The following is a 14,547-nucleotide window of genomic DNA, read 5'->3' on the forward strand; positions in this document are numbered from 1 at the left end:
CTACGTTGATTCCAATTATAACCCTAGGTCAGATAATGTCAGAAAATTAACAAGTTATATTTAAATATTAATTTATAACTTAATATTATATTAAATATAAAATATATTTTATATACTATTCAATTATTATGACTGACGGAAGAAAAGTGATAGGATGTCAATGCAAAAAATTACAAAAGCGAAGGAAAGAATGCAAAAGAAAGAGACAAACATTAGTATATAATCCGGAGGAAGAATTGTGGCATGAACCATATTTAAAAGATTTACGGAGGGAGTTTTCACGTGTATCTATATTATGTGATTCAAAGATTGAATTGCCATGGAAAGATATTGTATTACCAGCAGTTGGCATGAAAATTCGTCAAGATGTTTCCTTGACTCCTTTGATTGATCGAGATGAAAATGAGAAGGAAGAAAAAGAAACAGAGGAAAAAGAATCTTTAGGAACTATGCTTTTACCATGGAAAGATTTAATTATTACGGAAACTGTACCTTCGAAAAAAGATGCTATCGAGAGTTGCGATTCTACGTTAGAAATTCCTTGGAATGATCTTGTACTCGAAAAGCCAATGGATATACAACCCGTACAAGAAGAGGCTTGTGTTACTACCGATGTTGAGATTCCATGGAATGACATTTTAATACCGCGAAATATAATAATTGAATCACAAAAAAAGAAGCATCCTTCTTCAAAATATCCACCTCGAACATTAGTTACAAAAGGCAAATGTTGTTGTACAATTGGATGCAAAAACAATTCACCTTACAAATAATTTATAAATTAATCTACATAATTATAATATAAATCATTTTATATTATACATTTTATAATTTATAATATCTATTTTTGAAGATATAATAAAATTTTTTGCACTTTTTTAATAAATGCATAAGTATATATTTTAAAGAATCCTGGAAAATAATATGCGATCAGTACTAAGATTTAAAAAATAATTATTAAAGAATAATTATTCCACATTTAGAAATTTATAAGCGTATAAAAAAATATATCAAAATGTATCAGATTGAGCAAGTTTTTATAACTACAAGGTCGCTCAGAATCTTTTTCATTGAGTTTATTTTTAACTGATCGAAATCACTTAATATGTATGTAGTTTATATCATGGTAGAAAAGTAATATTGATATATATTGATACGAACTAAAAATAATATTTTTATCAAATATTTTTATATTTTTTATGCTTTTACATACATTGATAAGCGAAAAGTTACGTACATATATATAAAATTGCAAATAAAAAAAAAATTTTTGTTATTTATATTATCGACAGAAGTTAAATTGTGATTCAAATAAATTACATGATGGCGCTACGTGCAACGAAACATCGCGCCGCCATGATTATTATCCGCTTGATGTTCATGATTGGCGGCAGTCGGCACTAGCCAGTGGACGCGAACGGTGGTTTGTTTGTAATATAGTTAAGTCAAATACTGCACATGAAAATGGCGTAGTAAGGTGGTATAACGCCGTAATTATCATCGCATAAATATGTCGTGAAAAATTTCGAACAGTGAACAGGCGTCTATCAATTGACTTTTTAAGCATTTATAACGATACCGTCCAATTAAAAGCATTGTGATTAATTCGATGGATCACTCATCCTAATAACAGCGTGAAAAGTGTGTTGTGTGTTGGTGACTCGTACTGTGATTTGACAACGGATATGTTCGAATTCCTGTTAATGTTTTAGAGGTCGAACGAGATGTACAAGCTTAATTAAACTAACGTAATTCAATTTTCATGAAGAATATCCAACGATGGCACTCATACTTGGGAGAAATCAAGAATTTTTCCTCGTGACAGCTTGACGACCTCGACTCCAGACGAGTTCAAGATGGCGCCACCGGCATTTTGACACTTGCCCAAGATTCGTCAGCTGGATTTTACAACCGCTCCGAGTTTCGATTATGAGCAGAGAATTTTACGTTCCTTGTACACCCTACACTTATCAGGTAAGCGAATTATTGCTTGTCATTTTTCATAATAATTACGATTGTTTCAATGTGTTCGGTAATCAGATGCTTCCTGCATCGCCATATTTTTGCAAGGAGGATTCCAAATTGTTAATTTTTTTTCATAACCTTTAAATATTTTATTTGATTCTTTTTTATAAGCAGAATATAATATTAATAAGTGTAGTCCAATATATTTTAGAAATAAATCATTTAGTATAATTTCATTAAAATTATTGAAAGATATTTTTAATATGTTTTTGAAATTAATAATATAGTGAATGTTATTCTTTGACAATGCTATAAAGATCGCTTAATACAAACTTCCATAATTATATGAAATTTAAATAGTTACATGAAATATCATATATTGCATATAATATATATAATTAAAATTTGTTATGATTTTTGTTGCTTATTTACATTTTAAAGTATATCAAACGGTGTTTTGTAATAAAGCAATGCTCTGATTGTTATTTAAATATTAAAATCGTAACACGCGTAAACGAAAACAATGAAGGTGGTGCCAACGAAAAAGCGACGGTCGATAAAAACCGACGGGTAATGTCAAATTGCACGATGTGAAAATTGACAAGTAACCCAGGCCTATGCCTAGTTTCTATATACCTTCTCGTGGATATTTTGATTTTCGCTATGAGTGATGGTACTTTCTCAGAAAATCTGTCGGAAAGTAATATTTCTATGGCAAATGATGCGGAAGAATTAAACTCGCAGGGTTCCGTTGATAAGCATGTTAAGGGTACGAATCTACCCACCGCGAGTAACATAACCAAGAAGGTGAGATTTTAACGTCTGACACATAATCTTTTTTTTATTTTTATTTTTAACTCGATGTTCTTTCAAATTCATAATTTTCGAAATATAGTTCCATTTTTTGAATCAAGTAACTATTTATGATTTCTTTCCATTTTTCACTTATTATAGTGTCTTTGAATTTATTGCTTCATATATTTCAATTACATTCAAATTGTTGAAAATTTTTAGTATATTATGAATAAACTTATAAATGTTTACAAATATGCAAAATCAAATAATTATTAAATAAAATGTTAATTAATCACTTATTTTTATATTAAATATTTATTAACAACATTATTACATATATTATTATTTTTATCGTTGAAATTGATAAAAATAAATAGATAAAGTCAATTAAATTTGTTTAATTATTATATCTATATTAAAATCAACATTTCTTTTTCAAAAATTGATGTTTCTAATATATAATACAAAAGTAAAAAAAAAAAAAAAAAATCTTTGGAAATTTTAATGTTCAAATTTATTTTTAATAAAAAATTTCATATTTTTAATTAAAATCAAAGTATGCAATATGAAAATGTTAATGTATGAAATACTTAAGTATTTTAATTTTAATTTTAAAAGCACAAAATACTAAAAATTTCTTTTAGAGACTAAAATTTATAAATCACATTAATACAAAAAGTAACAAATTTAGAATTATCGGTGATATCTAAATATGAATACAGTTACTGTGTTACAGTAATCATGAATGTTCACATGAAAAAAAGAAAATTACAAATACGTAGCACCAACACGTCAATTTGTTTTCATTTGTAACGGTCTCGAGTAAACAACATATTTTCAAGTATTAATATTTATTTAACGATTTAAATGTTACACGTGTCGCGACATTTCGTCTTGCTTTTGAACGGAACCTCGTTTAGCGATCATAACGAATAGATCAGATCGAAGCTACCGAATGTCGGTTATTACCTGAGACGTTTGATGAGATTGAAGAGCGGAGGGAATCTCGAATCCGAAAGAGAACCGATCAGTAATATTTCTGAAATGACCGAAATCACGGAAAGCATGTTAAACCGCGCGATGCTAGAAATCTCGATGGGTAAATGTTTATATTATGGAAATTAACTTAATTTTATATTAATTATAACGTGTATGATAAATATAATGAATTTATTTTCTACGAACAACAAAGTTTGATTTCACTTTTTCGCATATATGTATAAATATTAAATAAGAAAGGAGAAGATATTTTCTTTAATTCTTTTTTTAGATGTTTAATGAGGTTGCATTACAAAATATAGTATTCAATTCTAGATATTTATTTTTTTCTCAATTTTAAATCATATAATTATAAATTATAATTATAAATAATGATATATACGAAATATTTCGTTTTTCTACAAAATTTCGTTTTCATTCTACGATTCAAAGAATCCAAAGATACTAGACGAAATATTTATTCTAATTTTTTGTACGATTACACGATTGTTATCAAATGTAAGGATATTATCTATAAACTTTGCTGTTCAGATTATCGATTTAAAATTCAAACCCTTTGTTTCGAAATCTAGCAATTCGAAACGAAACATTTACAATTCTTCACATTTATATTTCGTATTTATATGTATAATATAATATTGATGAGCCACGATTTATCAGTGTCCACGAGCAATGAACAAACTATACCGGAAGATGAGGATTCGATCAATTGGTCGGAGAACCATGCTGTTAAAACGAATAATTACGAGGTTTATGGTGGACCTTCGAACGATTTCAGGGGACATGATCCTGGAGGACCTTCGTCTTCCAACTCGAACGAAAACGACAACACAAGTATTTCCAATCATTGATTATGTGAATAGGAAAGGGGGAGAAGGGGTAAATCGTATCATGCGGGCTTATTGATTTTCGAAATGTTTGCCCTTAATGATTCATATTTCGCTTCTTTCTTTTGTGTTTCTTTGTTTGTTCGCGTCTCTATCAGAATTTTTTTTACGAAAATAAATTATTTACGACAATTATATCGTGTATAGAAGAATCTTATAGTGCGATTCTCCTATATATAACGCGAATTAAAAATTATGCTCCAACATATATCATACGTTATAATTATAATAAAAAGTTGTGCGATCGAAAAATTGCTGAAGAAGACGTGAAAAAATTATTTACACGTTTTTGAATTGACTCGATTATTTATTGTAGCGCGTTATATAATTATTTCTATAATTATCTAAAAGAATTTATTCCAATGAAAAAATATCGATCCATTATCCATTATTTAAATAAGTTTAATTAATAATAACATCGTATCGTAACACGGAGCATAATCTCTCACGTTATTAAGAAATTTTATTACATTACATAAAATCTAACGAGAAAAATTTCCAATTATTCTAAGAAGGAAGAAATAGATTCGAGACTATATTTTCAATTTTTCTTTATACTCGACTTGTACTCGATTCTGTGGAGTAGTAATGCAATATTCATCGGTTTATGCGCCACGAAATTTAGTCGGGCTTCCTTACAGGTGAATATCCCGCCATGATTGCGACTGCTGAAATCGAACCTGCTCAAACGATTTCAAACTCCGTGACCACCGAAGCGATGACCACGAATGGGATTTTCGTGAATGTGTTGAACCGCGAAAATATCCCTGGGGGAAATATATTGGAGTTCAGAGAAGCTTTGTCCTCGCACATGGGGTAAATTTAGTTATCTTTAACCGAATCGAATCATCGACCAAAAAAAGTGATCGATCCATTTTTCGCCTATGCATTTGAATTATGTACATATGCTAAATATCATTTAGAAAATATGTGTTCAAAAGTGATTCCGTTTGGTTGAGTGAAGAGTTGATCAATGATTTAGATATTATATTTTTTTTTAATCTTTTTTAATCATGTATAATGGTATCAATTCGAGGTGCAATTAAAAAAGGTGAAAGGATTAACGCGTGAAAAGTTTGTAACATCGATCACAAAGTTTATAATATCGTACTCTCTAGATCCCAAGTGGAAGAAGTTAGAGACCAAGAGACTCGAAATGTCCCGTTGTTCTATATTCAAACCGACGATCGCCAAGAGCTTTATCTGCAGAATACATTAAACGTTGAAAGTGGATTTAGTGGATCGAATACGAGGTAAGCTCGAAATTACATCGATTTGAATGATTATCCTTTGATTATTTAATCTGTGTAAATAAGAGCTACGCTTTTATTCACGAATACGAATTTTTATTAGAGATCTTGCGTGAAATTACTTCAATCTTGTTGTTGTATTTATATATAAACAGATATAATCCGAGAGCGATAAACTTATTGCTTGTTAAATTAGATTTATAGGAAGTGTGCGTGTTATTTTGTGAATCATTTCTTTGTATTACACGTGTTTGCACATCGAATAACAATTATTCGTATTATTTAGGATATAAGTATTTAAGTAAACCTCTTCCTTTTTAAGGCTGTTTGCACGGTCAAATTTGCATTTCTCTTCTCAGACTTGTCAGATATTGCTTATCATAGCAAAGTTATTACAAATTGTAGACAATGATAAGAAGTTAAATGATTTATAAAATTGCTTTATTTGTTAGGATATAAAGATAAAATTATCGTACTATTCCCTTGCCAAAACCAATAATTTTCTTTATAAAAATTAACAGCTTCTACCTATCATATAGATCGAACATTCAATGCCTACGTGCAACATAATATAATTTCTACATAGATATAAATAAAAAATCTGGACAAAAATCAAAACGAAATTCTATCGACTCGAATCCAAATTCGATCATTCGAACAGCGCGCGTTACGTGAATCAGTCATTCTATTCATCCGCTAACTCTATTCAACTCTATTCTCAGAATCGAATATCCCCCCCCTTTAACCTATTCGATTACTCTCATTCGTCACGATTGGAAGATTGTTTCATCTCGCGCGAATTCCTTCAAAATCGAGACGAGTTATCGTTACTCAATCTAATACCTGCGGTGACACGTTGCACGCGCAGCATTATATTTTCTCGTTTTACATTGGTTTTCGCGTACGCGTGTTTCGGGGCGCAAGCCGCAGAGCGCTCCCCAGATATCGAGTGTACAACTGCGCAGAGCGGCATGACGACCGAGTGGAAGATTGCGGCGCATCGTGCGGCTCCGTTCGGTAAACCTACTCGCGTGCTAACCGCGCTAAAAAATCGGTAACGGTATCGTTATTGTGGTCGGTTTGCATTCGTCGAACGTCGTCGATGGAATAAGCCTCGGCGGAAACAGTTTCGACCGTTGGCGGATGACTGGCCGTGAGATGGCCCTTATTAGCCGTATCCTAAGGTGACACGGACGAGTGAAGAGGTTCTGACTGCTCGTCCGTGACGATTCTCTTTCGAGGCCGAGGTTCGAGTAATTCCAAGGGATTTGGAAAGTATGAAAATAGATAATATATGGTCGAAGGAGTGGAATTATCGTGAATTATTTCCCTAATTATTAATTCCCTAATTTCAGGAATAATTGCAATAAATGATTGTTTCGTAATTAATTTTTTTCTCAATCCTTTGATCGTTGAATATTCTATATTGTTCTTTATAGACGGCTTACTTATCGCTGCAAGCGCAACAGTTATTTTACGTAGCGACAAGTTATCGATTAACTGCGTGCGTGTATATTTAATCTGGCTGGTTTAACTTTGAGGAAATTAATTTCATATAGGCATCCCGTGCCTATATAAACGTATGATAATCGTTCGATACGATTTTAAATAATTCTTTTTAAATACAATAGTAGTTCCAAAGTCCTTCTAATTGTAGTCAGACTTTTATGGTTAGTTTTAGTTCGTTCATTGCTTCATTGTTTTCGTTTTAACGATGTTGGTGTACATAATTCACTTCTCGTTTATGGTAATAATTCAAGCTAAAAATAGTTCGTTTTCATATCGAGCGAATCAGGAAGGAAGTAATCGCTGCTTGTTTTTCTTAATTTCTTAAAAGACCCATTATCCTGTATTTCGTTACTCTGATTTTCTTAAACTAATATCGTCAATTCCGTGATTTTAAACTGATTTATTCAATTCAATTTTTAGTTCCAGTTCTGCTTTTGTAGGTAAGGAGCTAACGCAATATTATTAAAATCCATAAATTATTTTAATTGTTCTAACGGTAGGCCACGGTGGCCGTGTAATTTTTTTCAATTTTAAAAATCGTTAATTAAACAGTAGGATATTTTTATGCTGTTATAAAACAAATATTGATATTAAGATTATCATCTTTTTATGTCTGGCCGTTAGTTGTTTTTATCAATTTTCATACAAACGATGGCCAATAAAATACAAATTGTCTAGACGGTTCTCGTTGCGCGTAGGATAAAATTACGAGAGGTCTCGAAAGGCAATGGAAAGGAAATCCTTATCCTTGCACCAAGTGAAATGATTTGTCGAGGTGATTTCACGAAGGAAATATTGCATCTATTCTACCATCGTTATACCATGGCAAAACGCTCGGCCAATCGATTTCCATACAGTATGTTATTTCTCCGTTTATTTCTCCGATTTGCAATAATTGTGATGTTAGATTCAACTAACGAACTGCCGCCCGATAAAAATACAAAATTATAATTATTTATGAAATACAAAATTGTAATAACCTGCCATATAAATTTAAATTACCATTAAAAGATTGTAAATTTTACTTAAAATAATATATTCCAAGTCAAATAAAATAAACATATTGGTCAAGAAATTCAGATTACTTAAACTCTTAAGCCGGTTGAACTACGAGTGACATACTTAATGGTTCAAATTACGCGTTATTCGTAAAGTGGTATCGAATTAATTAGATTCAACTACCTTGACTAATTTGCACGAAATTTGCGCAGAGATGAGAATTCTCGACGAACCAATTTCAATATAAATAGTACTATATAAGTAACAATTTTTTTTTACAACAACAATAATAATACGAAAATTAGAAATTTATGCACGATTATGATCTCCTGTGTTCACGCTCGTCGATCAATGACTTTTTTATTTTAATTCATCGAAAACACGAAAATAATTTCCGACAAAATTAACATCGTGCCACATCACAGATAAATATTTTCATCACAATTTAATAATTCCAACGTTCAATCTTATTCGATATAAAATCGAATCACCTTGACCAATTTGCGCAAACTTGAAAGAATTAGACGAATCCTTATACTTTCGATGAATCGATTTCGAATACCCGAGAAAGGAATAATAATCCATAAAAAAAAAAAAAAAATACCATCTTCTTCAAACTTTCTTCGATTTCTTTTATCCACGGGTTAGATAGTCCATTGCCGTTTCCACACAATACATCTTTTATTCCAATCGCATAAATCGTTACCTTTTTCTTTTCTTTTCTTTTCTTTTCTTTTCTTTTTTATTTCTCTCCCCGGCGCAAGAACCAATTAACAAAATGGAATGATTCACGATCCATGCACGCCGGTGCAACAATTCCATTCCATCGTTTTCGATTTTGCAACCCGTGAACCGATCGGCGCATAATGGACAAATTCAGTTTCCATCGAAAACTTGGCCGGCTTTTATTATACACGGACAGTGAAGTGTAACTGAACGAGTTCCACGGCGGTAACTCGAGGTGCCAGACTTTCACGAGTGTGCGTTTTGCTCACTGAATCGTACAGAGGAGATCCTATTTGATTACAGGCTGCGTTCTAACCGAGCCGTGGTTACGTCTACGATCGTGACTCATTCGTTGTGCACACCCGGTGTACACGTTTGTAACTATCGGTCACCTCGTTTCGAGAAAGTATGTGGCGGGGCAATGCACATTGAAATATTAATTTCATCCGTTATTTATAGCGTTCTTTGTCCGCGGAGGAGAAGAGGAATTCGTATTACGCGCGCTATGAATTATTTCCCCCCCCGAAAGGAAAATAATAATGGATATTGAAAATCATAGTCCCATCTATTGTTGAGATATCATTGCTCGCGGATTAATCGAGGTTTCTCGATTATCTCGACTGCCGAGATAAAATAATCGCTTAGAGATTAGAAGAAAATCGCGTGATAATGTTATATTTATACGGTGAAAAATTACTAAACAGAATATCTAATGAATCACTTTTCCACGATAAATGATATTCTAGATACGAGAAATGGAAAATAAAATTTATCAATGTGAGTGAAAGTGAACGGGGGAAATTAAACAATAAAAAGCAAACATTAAAATTATACCTCGTAGGACTGTATTGCTTTTATAAAATATACTTACAGAGATAATGGATTATCGAAACAGATAACGGAATCAGAAGCAGACCATTAACTTAAGAATCGTGTTATATAGGAGACCGTAATCATAAATCTATAATTTTCACGTTTATAATTGTTATTAAAAAATTTAAATACTTACAACTCCATTCAACTAAACGTGAAATGATTCACGATGACCCATTCAAACAACCCCATAACGATCGAACGTAACGAAAACCTGTCGAAGAAAAGGGCGTGGAAAGCTCGGGTAAAAGTTAAAAATCGAAACCGTGAAAGGGGTAAAAAAATGACGGAACGGTGACATTCCCCATAGTCAAGATAAAAACCCTACTTTCTCCGCGGCATTATGCAAACAGAAATTCGAGCAATGGAGAGAAATTTCTCTAGTCTTAAAACTTGTGCTTGCGGTTAAACTCGACCGTGGTTACACTCCTCCTTTTCCACCCGCCTCTTCGTTACGGATTCTTCGACTCTAATGAAGGAGGAAGAGGGGTGGGGGTGGATGAATCGTGCCCCGCCACGCGGAATAACTTTGACGATTTGTCAGGGAGGCAGGTGCATCCTGGCACGGAATATGGATTCTCTTTGCCGGGTCGATCGTGTGTTACACGGATTGTATGGAGTTGGATGTGTTAGTCGGCGACTGTGCCGTGCCGGATAAGGCTTCGGAAAATTTTCGATTACGGAAGAACGGTTAACCGCTGTCTCGTGCCGATCGCGCGCTATTAAGCCATATTTCCTGTCAAGAATTTCCTGTTAAGAGGTCGAAACGAATTTTGTAGTAATGGATTTGAAGCAACTGGAAACATTGATTTTTAACTTCGGTTACCGCCAGTCTGCTTTTCAACCGCGTACGTATCAGGTCGACGAGTGAAATTGTTTCAATTTCGATGAAAGAGATACTCGAGAATGAGTTTTTAATTGTTTTATCACGAGTCAATAATGGACGTAGAGCTTGATCAGGGGATAATCATGGATTAAATTCACGGTGAATTTAAAGTAGGTCTTTCCTCTAAAGGTAAAAGGATTAGATATTTTTCAAAACTTTGTAATTTTTTAATTATTATTCTGCTCCTTTCCAATCGACATCGTGTCTTATTAGGCGAACGTGACGAGGAATTGTAATCTTTGTCGGGAAAGATAAAATTCATACGATAACGAAAAGGTTGATGTCATTAAGCGGTCGTTGGATTAATTCCTGTTCGTAATCCTTCCTCATTAGCCGGGATAATGCCGAGCATGAATCTCGGTGTTCTCGAGATGAAAGTGGGGAGAGGTTAATAGAGTTGGACGAGTTTCGAGAGAATCGGCAAGCGAAATTAACACTTTCGTGAGCACTCGCGTGATTCGTTTCTACTGGAATTTTCTCGTCGCATTATCACGTGTGTCTTACGAACTTTAATCGCGTGCCTCGTACCGCGCCTTGAAGCGTACACGTGTGTTTGATTTATGATCGATCGTTACTCGCAAATAAGGGAGCGTGATGTTTCTAATTATGTCAAATTTACGTAACTTTTGAGTAATACTTCATTACTATCGTATATGTTTTCAAGAAAAAGAAAAAAAAGGAAAGAAAATTATTCAAATTCTTCGCGACAAAATTTCAAAAATTAATTTAGCAAAAATTTTATCTTTCGCACGCTAAATCTATAAAATTTAGAAGCAGGCGAGCTCTTTTTTATCAGAGAATACAATCTCACAATTTTTCTACAGATAACAATTTTTTTTCACGCAATTCTACAATTTCTTTGAGATCCTATAGATCCTAGTCGGCGCATCTCATAAGATGCAGCCAAGTACGACGCTTTGATAGGTGGGTGGTTATGAACGAATTCTTTTTTATTAGAGAATACATTCTCACAATTTTTCCACAGATAAAAATTTTTTTTCATGTAAATGTACAATTTCTTTGCGAGATTCTATAGATCCTAGTTGACGCATCTCATAAGTCAGACGCACAATTTTTCCAGAGATAAAAATGTTTTTTTTACGCAATTTTACAATTTCTTTGCGAGATTCTATAGATCCTAGTTGACGCATCTCATAAGTCAGACACATAATTTTTCCCGAAATAAAAATGTTTTTTTCATGTAAATGTACAATTTCTTTGCGAGATTCTATAGATCCTAGTTGACGCATCTCATAAGTCAGACGCATAATTTTTCCCGAGATAAAAATGTTTTTTTCATGTAAATGTACAATTTCTTTGCGAGATTCTATAGATCCTAGTTGACGCATCTCATAAGTCAGACGCACAATTTTTCCAGAGATAAAAATGTTTTTTTTACGCAATTTTACAATTTCTTTGCGAGATCCTATAGATCCTAGTCGGCGCATCTCATAAGTCAGACGCATAATTTTTCCCGAGATAAAAATGTTTTTTTCATGTAATTCTACAATTTCTTTGCGAGATCCTATAGATCCTAGTCGGCGCATCTCATAAGATGCAGCCAAGCGTACGACGCTTTGATAGGTGGGTGGTTATGAACGAGTTCTTTTTTATTAGAGAATACATTCTCACAATTTTTCCACAGATAAAAATTTTTTTTCCTGGTCGCATCTCATAAGATCAGACGCATAATTTTTTCAGAGATAAAAATGTTTTTTTTATGTAATTGTACAATTTCTTTGCGAGATCCTATAGATCCTAGTTGACGCATCTCATAAGTCAGACGCACAATTTTTCCAAAGATAAAATTTTTTTTTCACGCAATTCTACAATTTCTTTGCGAGATCCTATAGATCCTAGTTGATGCATCTCATAAGGTTATGCAGCCAAGCGTACGACGCTTTGATGATTAGGTGAGTGGTTATGAACGAGTTCTTTTTTATTAGAGAATACAATCTCACAATTTTTCCACAGATAAAAATGTTTTTTTCACGCAATTCTACAATTTCTTTGCGAGATCCTATAGATCCTAGTCGGTGCATCTCATAAGGTTATGCAGCCAAGCGCACGACGCTTTGATGATTAGGTGGGTGGTCATGAACGAGTATCGAAGATTCTCTTTTTTTTCGCCGGATCCCACGTAGTTTATGCATTTCGTGGGCGTCCAACTCTTTATTTGCCGTGGTTCAGCCCTTCTCGTATATGATACGCGCGTCACGCACGCGGTTTTATCGCTTTGAAAAGTAAAAGTGGCCGTCCTACGGCTCTTCCACGGATCCACGCAACGCGTGAAAATAACGCGTCCGACCTCTGTTGCACTGATCTTCCCTCACAGTGAACGAAGTCAGTCGAATCGTTGACATCTGGTGTTAATCTGGCTTGTGGGAATGCCCACACGCTGTTCAATCGCGAACGTTTCTCGCCTGTTTGAATATTCAAGTGAATCGTGATTAATTGATCATCGACGAATCCATCCCACGTTTCAGGGGATTCGCGTTCGAATGTGATCCTTTCCCTTTTGCCTTTTGCGAGATTTGGATGGTGCACGAGTGGATGTTGCATGGGATGCGTGGTTGTGGAGTAGGATGAGCCGATAGAGTTAGTTTCGGATAACGTAATATCTGTGAGAGATTCGATTTATAATTTATTCCCTACATTTATATTTTTATATATTTGAAATTCTGAAAAGCACGATATTTCTTTTATTATTTATTTATTTAGAAAACGAGCAAGTTTCGAATCGAGATATTCAAATTTTCCAAAGATATCGATCGATTATTCATTTTGCATATACAATTTGCATATTTTTAATATTTTTTTACAGTTTTAATAAAATGCATAGAACATAGAATGTAAAAGTGTTGATATAATGTGATTTTTATCGAATCTCAGGAGCGAAGTTAGCAGCATATCTGAAAATGAAAACTCGGAGGTGCGTAATCAAAGAATAGGACAGGATCGTGCACCACAATTTTTTGGCGCCATAATGAGCGTAGACAAAATGATACGCAAGCCAATTTGCCGCAACGATGATGAACCGACTATATATTGACTTTTATTGTTTCAATATCAAGAATTAACGGAACCCTGCGCTTCATAGACGTAAATAAAGAAAACATTTTTTAAGAAAAAAGTAAAAAAAGTGTTTTTATTATTTGATAAGTATGGATAGATATTTTTTACAACTTTAACTTAAAAATGGCAATTTTTATTGAAACAAAAATGTATTGGAATTAACAGTAAGTTATTCAAAAAAGTTTATCATATTCCCAAGCCACGGGAACCAAGAAGAACAGTTTTTAAGTTTTCGTTTTAATTAAATACTATGAGAATATATTTTTGTGATATAATTTTTGTGTTTAAAAGAATTTGCAGATATTTTCCGCGTGAATCTTTCCTGTTTATTGTTTCCCGTGTTAGTTGCATAAGTTATTTCCGCCGGTGAGGCATAAAAACTTGCGCGTAACTTACATAAATTCTCTACAGATAATTATTCCCTGTAATGAACTTTTTACGAAGTTGAAGATACGATAATAAACATTAAACTTCTTTTTTTTTTTTGTGTGTGTCAAAGATAATGCTTGAAATATTTATTATTTTTCCAACGATTTTCTACGAACTTCATTTTTTTTTTTTTTTTTTTTTTTTTTTTTTTTTT

General features: G+C 33.1%; 3 protein-coding genes across 4 annotated transcripts in view; all 3 read left to right on the forward strand.

Moving 5' to 3' along the window:
- The first annotated feature begins 6 nt into the window (after window positions 1–6).
- LOC116185482 lies at window positions 7–789 on the forward strand. Its single transcript, XM_031509930.1, has one exon. The coding sequence runs from the start codon at window positions 129–131 to the stop codon at window positions 771–773; it is 645 nt and encodes a 214-aa protein (XP_031365790.1). The 5' UTR covers window positions 7–128; the 3' UTR covers window positions 774–789.
- A 586-nt stretch (window positions 790–1,375) lies between these two features.
- LOC102672934 overlaps window positions 1,376–14,547 on the forward strand; it is a 104,755-nt gene continuing 91,583 nt past the window's right edge. The window contains 1 exon segment of the mRNA XM_031509969.1: window positions 1,376–1,974. Coding sequence (XP_031365829.1) covers window positions 1,930–1,974 — 45 coding nt within the window. The 5' untranslated portion in view covers window positions 1,376–1,929.
- On the forward strand, window positions 1,981–14,031 carry LOC102672707. 2 transcript variants are annotated; one of them, XM_006614652.2, is made up of 6 exons: window positions 1,981–2,772; window positions 3,681–3,859; window positions 4,420–4,593; window positions 5,288–5,462; window positions 5,765–5,899; window positions 13,782–14,031. In XM_006614652.2, the coding sequence occupies exons 2-6, from the start codon at window positions 3,742–3,744 to the stop codon at window positions 13,939–13,941; spliced, it is 762 nt and encodes a 253-aa protein (XP_006614715.1). In that variant the 5' UTR covers window positions 1,981–2,772; window positions 3,681–3,741; the 3' UTR covers window positions 13,942–14,031. The 2 variants fall into 2 exon arrangements, with proteins under 2 accessions (XP_006614715.1, XP_006614714.1); XM_006614651.2 differs by having other exon boundaries at window positions 3,697–3,859.

Source organism: Apis dorsata, unplaced genomic scaffold (assembly GCF_000469605.1).
Source record: "Apis dorsata unplaced genomic scaffold, Apis dorsata 1.3 scaffold_194, whole genome shotgun sequence".
Classification (NCBI taxonomy): domain Eukaryota; kingdom Metazoa; phylum Arthropoda; class Insecta; order Hymenoptera; family Apidae; genus Apis; species Apis dorsata.